The sequence below is a fragment of the Mus pahari genome, chromosome 21 (genome assembly GCF_900095145.1).
Source record: "Mus pahari chromosome 21, PAHARI_EIJ_v1.1, whole genome shotgun sequence".
Classification (NCBI taxonomy): Eukaryota; Metazoa; Chordata; class Mammalia; order Rodentia; family Muridae; genus Mus; species Mus pahari.
In genome coordinates, this window is record NC_034610.1 from 50,633,909 (window position 1) to 50,643,207 (window position 9,299).

The following is a 9,299-nucleotide window of genomic DNA, read 5'->3' on the forward strand; positions in this document are numbered from 1 at the left end:
ATCAATAAGGAAGAGTGAAATTTCAGTGCAGGTTGGCGTTTTAAAGGTCACGTCTACGCTCCCTTTTCTTCCTACCACCAGCCGCTCTGGTGGGACCACCACCTTGGGGACAGAACCCCAGGACACCTCTCCTTGGGAGCCTCCTCCGTCGTCCGCCCACAGTACTCCCACACGCCTGCCTCTCAGAGTTGAATCTCGGGGATCCGGCAGGGAGCTGTGCCACGTCCCCCTTTCCCGCTCTCCGCCGGAGAGCCGCGCGGCCACCGAGCCCAGGTGGCGAACAAAGGCGGCGCGGGGCGCAGGGCGCGGGGCGCGCGGCCCGGCTGGCGCGCGTCTCCCTGGCAGGAGGCGGCAGTGGCGGCGGCGCGCACCGGAGCCCGCATTCCTCCGAAGCTGCCGGAGCCCGCGGGCGACGTCACCCCAGGCTCCGCCCCCGTCCCTCCCCAAGCAAAGTAACTCTGGACTACCCTGAGCAGTCTCTGCCTAGCATGGAGAGCGGCCGCCGCGGCTGGCGGGCGACGCTGGAGACGCTTTCGCCCGCGAGGTAGTTGGCCGACGTTGCGCAAGGACGAAAGTGCTGGCGGGTGGCCGCGGCGTCCCCGCGAGCCCCCCGACGAGGCCGGGAGGGCTGCTGGCTGGCGGATTCCGCCGCGATTCCCCCGGAGGCTCTTTGCAAAGCTGCTTGAAACTTCTCCCAAACTCGCCATGGATGTGGCGGCCGCGGCGTTGCCTGCTTTTGTAGCTCTCTGGCTCCTGTCCCCGTGGCCTCTCCTGGGGTCGGTCCATGGCCAGTTCTCAGCAGGTGAGAGGTTGGGGGTGGTCTGGGTCTGGGTCTGTCCACAGTCTTGGACTCAAGCAGGAAGGACTGACTGATAGCTGGTGCTGGGTTCGGTATCCAGGAGGCGTCCGCTTAGGGTGGTGGGGGTGGTGGTGGTGCAGGTTGGAGCTAGGTCTGTCCTGGGAGTTTGTGTCAGGCGGGACGCAGGGCCAAGAGCTGTGCGCCCCCGGGCACAGGTAACTTTTACGTTCTCGACCCATTGTTTCCGAGGCTGGCCGGGCGCGCAGACAGCCCAGGGTGTGCTGAATGGAGCGTGTGGCGACCTTGCTTTTCCTGGGTGTACTGTCGATTGCCTGGGAGTCGGGAGCAGTTCACAGCCTTAGTTAGGGAAGAGAAGAAGAAAAAGTACTTAGGGCTCCCGGGACCACGATTTTATGGCTCGCTGAGCGGGCTAGTGGCTCTCTGTCGCCAGACTGTTCAAAATTTTCCCGGGAAGTCTTTGTGAGAATTGTGGAGACACGTAGGGACCGACCTCGGCGTGTTCTGCCAGGTGCTTTTTGTCCCGGGAATAACCTCCTCTGACTATTGTCCAGCTACTTCCCGGTGCCTCCTGGAGGCTCCTTCCTCCTCTGCTGAGGGTTCAAGAGTTGCTCCTGGATAGATTACAGAGCACACAGCGTGGAGCATGTTGTATGTGTATATTGGCGGAGTCCGTACGACGTTTGTTAATGTAGCTCTAAGGATAGATTCAGAGCTGTCCTGGGCAGCGAGTTCTGGGCTCCCGTTCCCGGAAGGCTTACCCTGTTTATGGGGCGAAGCCAGCACAAAGCTCAAATCTGACTCCACACCTCCCTGAGTCCGCCTGGGTGACCTGGGCTGGGAACGTTCGCTGCTCGTCTGAACTACCCGGGAGTGAGACGTGATGCGACATTTCAGGCCATCGTTTTGGGTTCTAAGTAAAACCGCTCAGAGAACTCCCAGGATTCCGGGTCTTTCGGACTGGTGGTCTCTGTTCCGGTCCAGTTTTGATATCCTTCCTGTAGGTCGCTGGCTTCTATGTATCTGCCGGCTCTGAAGTTTCACCAGGTGGACGCTGGGGAGCGGGCTCCCAGGTTTAAGCCTCTGCCTCCCACAGGGCTTTACAACTTTTCTGGCTAACCCACCCATCCCAGCAAGGCTGGAGGGCGCATCCGCTGCTGCCTTGGTTCCCAGTGTTTGTGGAAACACAGAGTGGCCAGAGGGTGACGGAAAACGCGACAGCCGCGCTCCTGGCTGAAGCAGCAGGATGGGAAGACAGAACTTACTTTGTACTTGATAGTTTCATTGTTGAGACTGCCCGATTTCCTGGAAATACACTCACCATGATGTTTTCCGGAGCAAATCCTTCCTTAGCTTTTCTTTCCCCCTCCCCTTTAGGAGTGAGACCTCGGAGTCTGGAGCTTGAGGGTATCCTCCTCGTAGGCAGAGGCTATAAAATGGTAGCAGGCAACGAAAAGACCACGTATGGGATGGTGTGCAGAGGCCACCAGCTCAATGCAATGAATTCCGACGACTTAATTCAATTTTCTGGTTTCCGCGTTACGGAGTGTGTCTCTGCCATACAATGCTGTTAGTATTGGAACCGTGCTTGATGTAACTCATTATATGCAGCAAGTTGGAGGGAGTATTGATTTCTACACACTGCTTGTCACTTCACGGAGAGCCTTGCTTGAGAAGGCATGTTATTTGTTAATTGAACTTTACCAGTTGCATGATTAAACACATGCATTTGGAACTGGAGACTAGTGATGTCTTAACAGCTGATGGATAGATTTTCAACATGTGAGAAAATTTTCTCTTTTAAAATGTTATTTATCATTTAATCACCGTGTCCAGAGAGTACCTCATCACAGTGTGCATATTTGTTTCTGGGAGTTTATAATGAATGCCGGCTCCACAGACCTGGCTCTCATTCCTCCTGCTATTCACAAGAGACGTATGTTTGCCCACAAATGAAGGTCTTTTATCTCTCGAGTTTAAAGTCAGCTTGTGCACCTATCTGTTTTTCTCCAGAGATTAAAAGTTGGTTTTGTAGACATCTCTTTTCTTCTGGTTGTCACAAATCATTTGGTATTTTCATGTCATTAAACTCTATGGCATATTTGTTAAAAAATAAAAACAAAAACAAAAAAAACATTGACTAGGGATGAGAGATTGGAAGTGTTTTTTGTTTTTTGTTTGTTTCCCTTGCCTCCCCTGTTCCTCCCACTGAGGAACTTTTGGAGAAATTTAAATGAATATGCTTTAAAGAGCTGAAGAGACATATTTACATGTTTTCTAAATTTTAAAGTACTCCATTCTACTACATATGTGTTTTAAAACATGACCACCAAGGTTGGCTTACCACTTTCCAGCAGTACTCTGTGGCTGTTAATGTAGGAAGCATATCTACACGTTTGGGAGGATAGTGTAGTTGGAAATGTGTGCATGTCATATATACATTGGATTTCTGTGTGTGTCTCAGTCACACATTTAACGCTTTCAGAGTGCAAGCTTCTCCTTTCTGTCTGCAATTCAAGTGTAAAAGTGCTCCACAGTAAACATCTTTAAGGCCAGGACTTTATCTATACATTTTACCTTTCACTTGAGTCTCTGAAAAATGACACTTTTATCTGTATTCTATCCAGGAAAACTGAAGTGTGGGAAACCAGTCTGCTACTACAGTCTATTTACTAGGCTGTGTAGCTGTTGATGTTGGTATCACTGTGGAAGCAAGCTTATTGTAGAACTCAAACCTGACAAAACCAGTCTCACTTGGAGACTCAGCTTTCTCATCTATAAAATGGGGATAATAACACCTGTCCTGACCTTTCCACATAGTTTTTATGAAGATCAAGTGAAGTCATTTATGTGCACTGTCAACTGTAGAGCATGGTGCAGCTACCTGGGGTGTAATCATCATAAATTACGGTAGCCCAGTGCCAGGGTTTCAGCTTTTATGGCTTTTAAACTCTTAGAACTCTCTTCTCAGCGAGTATAGGCTGTTCAGCAAGGTGTGCGTGTGTGTATGTGTGTGTGTGTGTGTGTGTGTGTGTGTGTGAGAGAGAGAGAGAGAGAGAGAGAGAGAGAGAGAGTTCTTCCACTAGTCATCCATTTTTGACCGTGAGTTTATGACAGAAGTCATCTTTGATCAAATTTTTAGCTTAGCCATGCACATCTTTCAAAAATTATACATATGCAAGAGCCACTGTTAATACTTCTAGTATCCTAACTACAGAAAAAAAATACTTGTGAGATCTTGTTATTTTAAAGAAATTTCCTGGTTCAGCCTTTTCTCAGTGCAGAGAACTACATGTGCCTTTGGATGCATGCAGTCTTATCGATGACCTAGAGAGGGACTATTGTGTCTCTGTGAAGTAAGCCAGAGAAGGCTGCTTTGCAAGAGGCCCTGGCATATCACCCTCCTTATCCCTTAGGAACTTAGAACTCATCTGAACAGAACCACTTGCCTTGCGTCTGTCTTCTTGTCTCTAGTTCAAAATTAATTTTCTCTTATTATTATTGTCTGCTGGGAAGAGACTCAGAGCCGGTCTGTGCTAAGGCTTTCCATTTCTTTTCCTAGTTTTGATGGACTGGTACCCTTCAGTGTTTAAATACATTAAAATTTCAAACTGTACTCCCTAGGAATGATATGGACAATTCCAGGTCTGTTTTTCTCTCTCACTGGCTCCCTTAGATCGGAATTTCCTAGCTCATGAGGTGTCATTGCCCAGACGGGAAGAGGCAGGCTTCGGAAGAGGCAGGCTTCGCTGCTGTTTGGCCATTGGCATGTGTGTTGCTGACAGCTCTTCTCCTTGTGTTCATGAATGTGAATCTCAAAAATAAATCAATAAATCAACCCCTCTGCTCCTCTGTCCCTCTTCTGCACTCCTCCCACGCCTCGCTGGTAACAACTGAGCCCCACACGCATATTCAAAAATCAGAAGCTTTTTGTTTTCATCAAATATCTCTAGGAGCTGCTTTATGTATGTTCTTAAATACTAGACATAGGACCAGTCTGCTACCCAAATCTAAGACAACTCCGTCACATAGGAGACATGCTCCTATGTCCAGCATTGATGTATTAGTATGTATTTTTGGATCCTTAAATATTGTTTCCATGCTATAGTTCCATGTAGAGAAAGTGTGTTGGCTCCCACTAATGTTTGTCAACTGCCTTGTACTGTTTCTGCCCGAGTGTGTTTCTGTGTGTTTCCACAGAGTGGGGTCATGCTGAGTGTGAATCTGCACTGTTTCCATTTCCTAGGCTTGTTCTTCATTGAGGGGAGGGCAAGGAATTGCTGAAGGCTGAAAGCAGGAAATAGCAAAAACAGTTTACAGATAAAATACAGTGTGTCTCTATGTATATTTGTGTGTGTGTGTGTGTGTGTGTGTGTGCTTGTGTGTCTATGTGTGTATGTGTGTTTATGTGTGTGTATATGTTTGTGTGTGTATGTTTGTATCTTTATGTGTGTGTCTATGTGTGTATGTGTGTTTACGTGTGTGTATGTGTGCTTGTGTGTTTATGTATCTGTGTGCATGTGTGTGTATGTGTGTGTATGTGTGTGTATGTGTGTATGTTTATGTGTGTGTGTTTGTATCTTTATGTGTGTGTATGTGTGTGTATGTGTGTATGTTTATGTGTGTGTGTTTGTATCTTTATGTGTGTGTGCACACTTATATGAGATCATTTACTCAATTTTCAGAAGAGGGAAAAGATTCCTATTTTCCGAGTTGTTTATTAGAATCAGCCTTTGCCTTTGTCCAAACAGATTCATTTCTTATTCTATGAATGTAAACATCTCCCTGTGAGCATCCCCCTCAGACTTTCCCTGCTGATCATGTGTGTCTGGTCTGTGTTCCTTTATCAAATGGTGTTTCTCTGCCTAAAAAGGTTGTAATTGCTTTTGAACATGATTTGTTTATTCATCAGAATCTATGCTGTTTGTCATAGTTACTGAAGAATTGTACAAAGCATATCAAGTCACCATATATCTTAAAATGCTATTTGATTCCAAGCTCATGAATAATGCACCAATCGGGCTACTTTTTAATTTCAATTGAAGTCCAAACGAGCCATTGAATAATTTTTTTCTTTAATGGCACAGACTGTTTCTTGCATGTATCTGTTTCTGATACATGAGAGACTTCATAGTCTTTTTTGTAAGAGGAGGTAGAAAATTTGAGTACCAGGTTGACTGATACTTTGAGATAAGTAGAATAATTTGTGTACCACTGTACTTTGGAAATCGTTTTGGAAGTTGCTACATTGGCATGTTTATTGTATGAAGTTTAAGGTAGAAACTTGGCCAGCTTCTGACTCCACTTGGTACAAACACGACGTGGAAACACCCGTGAGGTATCATAGCTGCTCGTAAGACACGTGCTACAGAGTCTGTTGTGAGAAGTGTGCCTGTCTCTAGTCTTCAATTCTTATGGGGACCTTTCGATTGTGGTTAATGCTTTGGTATGTCGTGTTACTGAAAACTCAGTTTCCCTATCTAAACCTCACCTTCTGCGATAGGCTCCAGGCAAGTTGTTGAGGTTCTGGGAAAACACTGAGGCAAGAGGATGCAGGGGCTGTATTGATCCTGCTGTGGAACACTGCCATTTCCCCACTTAACACTGGAAGAAAGAAGTTTTTTTTTTGTATTCTGCTGTCTTGATAATCCATGAAAATTATTAGTGGCTTTTTTTTTTTTTTTGACATTTACAATTGTTTTAGACGCAAAGTAAGTAGTCTTAAGTGAAATAATTCATGTTTCCACTTAAGGGACTGCAGAGCTCAGTGTGTAAGAGAGTGGCGAGCTGGGTGATGCTGGCTGAATCCTCGACAGGCATCACTGAGTAGGGGTCCAGGAACAAAGTCAAGGGAAAGTCTTTTGGTTGAATTATGGTTTGCAGTTATTTAGTTGGGAGAGCTGAAAGCTTTAAGTATGTATATCTTAATGATAGTGGGAACTTAATAGCTAAAGACTCATGCTAGGAACAGGCTTAGGAATCAGAATGATGGCATAGACAGCACCTACTAATACTCTTGGAAAGATTACCGGACATGTTTCAGGATTTTTTTTTCCCTACTTTATAGACTGAGAAACTGATTTTTGGTAGGAGGTGAAATATTTGTTTCATTTGTATATCACACTGATTAATAGCTACACGATAAACTTCCTGGATTGGCCTCTTCATATTCAGCTTTCCCAATGCATCCTGCTCCTGAACCAACTGTCCAGGCGGATGCTCCAAACCTTGCCCAAGGCAGGTCATTCCTCTTTGGTGTGATTTGGCAGCAAAGGCAAGGACAGGGAAGAAGCCTTATCGGGGGCCAAAATGTCACGACTGATTGCTCTTAGTCATTGTGTTCCTCTGCTGAAAGGTATCCTAGCGTTTGGTTGGTTTATGGGGACAGCAGCTTGAACCTGACCGAGGACCATGTGGTGATCTGTGATCAGACCCAGCCCTACACACACTGAACTGGAATTAAGTTTCTATCAGCTGATTTGCTTGACTATTTTAGTTTTTGGAAACACTGCATTAGAACAAACAGAAGTGCGCTAAAAAAGATTGTCAAGTGCACTTTATTATAGAATTGCAAGAGTTTTGTACAAGGGCTAAGTTATGACATAAACTCAATTTCTCTGGGTTTATAATTCTTTCTTATAGATTAAAAAAAGATTTATTATTTTGTTTTATCCATATGAGTGTTTTGTTTTCATGACATGTGCTTGCTTGGTGCCTGTGGAAGTTAGACAAGAATATCAGATCTCCTGGAACTGGAGGTTTGGGCTAGGAATAGAACCCAGGTCCTCTGAGAAACAAGTGTTCTAAACTACTAAGCCATCTGTCTAGCCCAAAATTTATAATTATTATTTATATTTACTTGATAATAATCAAGCATTCTAGACACATCAAAGCAATTGAGATTATATAAATTTTCTTTTTTTTTTTCCATTTAATGACCTCTCAGGTTTGAAAACAATATTTTTTCATTAGAAGACAAATACAAAACTAAATAACCTTACTTGTTGACATTATTTAAAAGAATATTTATAGGTACACCCTGCCTCAGGGACCAGAAATGGTATGTGTAAACTATTTTTGCTTGATTTAACGTTGGTACAGGAAATAGTTTTCCCTCTGACTTTGGCACCAGTAACCTCTTACATTACTGTACTCTTTTTCTTCCATGATCTGTGTAATAAGGATTGTATTTGTAGGCCAGTCAGACTCCATGGATGGGAGTTAGTGGGTAGACTATATTAAATTTCACAGGGATTCTTTTTACTGTCTTTCCTGCTCATATTTAAGAACAGAGTTTCCTGTCAGTTTTCTCAAGAGAAAAATGATGATGTAATAGACAGTGTACACTACTCATGTCAAAACACAATTTTCTTGCATTTTATAGCTTGCTTTAGCGTTCTTGTAGAAAATGAATTTCCCCAGGAGACCTAATTGCCTTCTTATTAATGAGTCTGTGTGGCGGTCTTTCTTTCCCCCTCTCCATTTACTATTCTAAATGTGTCTACTTTTGCTAGCTGTGTCAACAGTGATGTCTCTGATTAAATCACAACTGCTATATTTGTTTTTGCTGTTCACTAGTGATTTGGAAAAATACTGGCATAATGACATGGTGATAGCACTGAGTGATGAAAGGCAGGAAGTGTAAATTAATGTTAACTCTCGATCATCTGTCATAGTGTGATCTTAGAAGCTAGAGTTTGGGGACAGTGGATATCGGTGCTTTTGATGCTGTAGATCAAAATCTATTTAGCCTACAGTGTCGTAAATGTGAGAAACAGAGCTCTTGAGATTGATACATTCCATATCTATTGGATACTTTGGAGTTTAAGGGGAGATCAAATTAGGGACAAATCACAGGTATGGTAGACCTTAAGGTTTTCACACACAGTCCAGAACTTCGGAGTTTGAATGTTCTCATCAATACTTTTTTCTAATTTTATTCTCAATTTACTAGGTCTACTTTTATTTTTGCCAGCCATAGTTAGGCTCATTTATTCTCTTACCTATTGGAAAACAAAGATTTTTCCCAAAGCGATTACAACATTAGGATCTGCCATTTGCTGAGGTTCTGTGACCTAGGAAGACCTAGAATCAATGGGTTAAGTAGTATTTTAAAATCTCCACAATAGGCTTTTTGTATCCATTCTACACACAGGCTTAGAGAAGAAAGCCACTTGTCACATTTGTTCCTATGAGAAAACTGGTTGAGACAAGATTTATTGTCCAGTGACTGTACACACATGTAGTGATTAGACACTTTAGTTGCACATTAGCGAAAATGCAGCAAACTGGAGAGGCAGCTACTGTGTCACTTGTAATGTAATTAAGTTAGATTTGAACAATCAATAGAAGGAATTGGAAAACCCTTTGTGTGTGTGTGTGTGTGTGTGTGTGTGTTTGCTGTCTGTCTCTGTGTGTTTCTCTCTGTGTGTGTATTTGTGGATCTCTCTCTCTCTCTCTCTCTCTCTCTCTCTCTCTCTCT

The 9,299-nt window shown here is 44.0% G+C and overlaps 1 protein-coding gene across 17 annotated transcripts in view; it reads left to right on the plus strand.

The window, feature by feature from the left end:
• Positions 1 to 446: 446 nt before the first annotated feature.
• The window catches only part of Ptprk (protein tyrosine phosphatase receptor type K), a 514,155-nt gene continuing 505,302 nt past the window's right edge, over positions 447 to 9,299 (plus strand). For 13 of the 17 annotated variants that reach the window (XM_029532781.1, XM_029532784.1, XM_029532783.1 and 10 more), the window contains exon 1: positions 511 to 802. In XM_029532781.1, coding sequence (XP_029388641.1) covers positions 706 to 802 — 97 coding nt within the window. In that variant the 5' untranslated portion in view covers positions 511 to 705. Of the gene's footprint in view, positions 803 to 9,299 lie in introns of all 17 variants that reach the window. The other 4 variants (XM_021221748.2, XM_021221750.1, XM_021221751.2 and 1 more) reach the window with 2 other exon arrangements.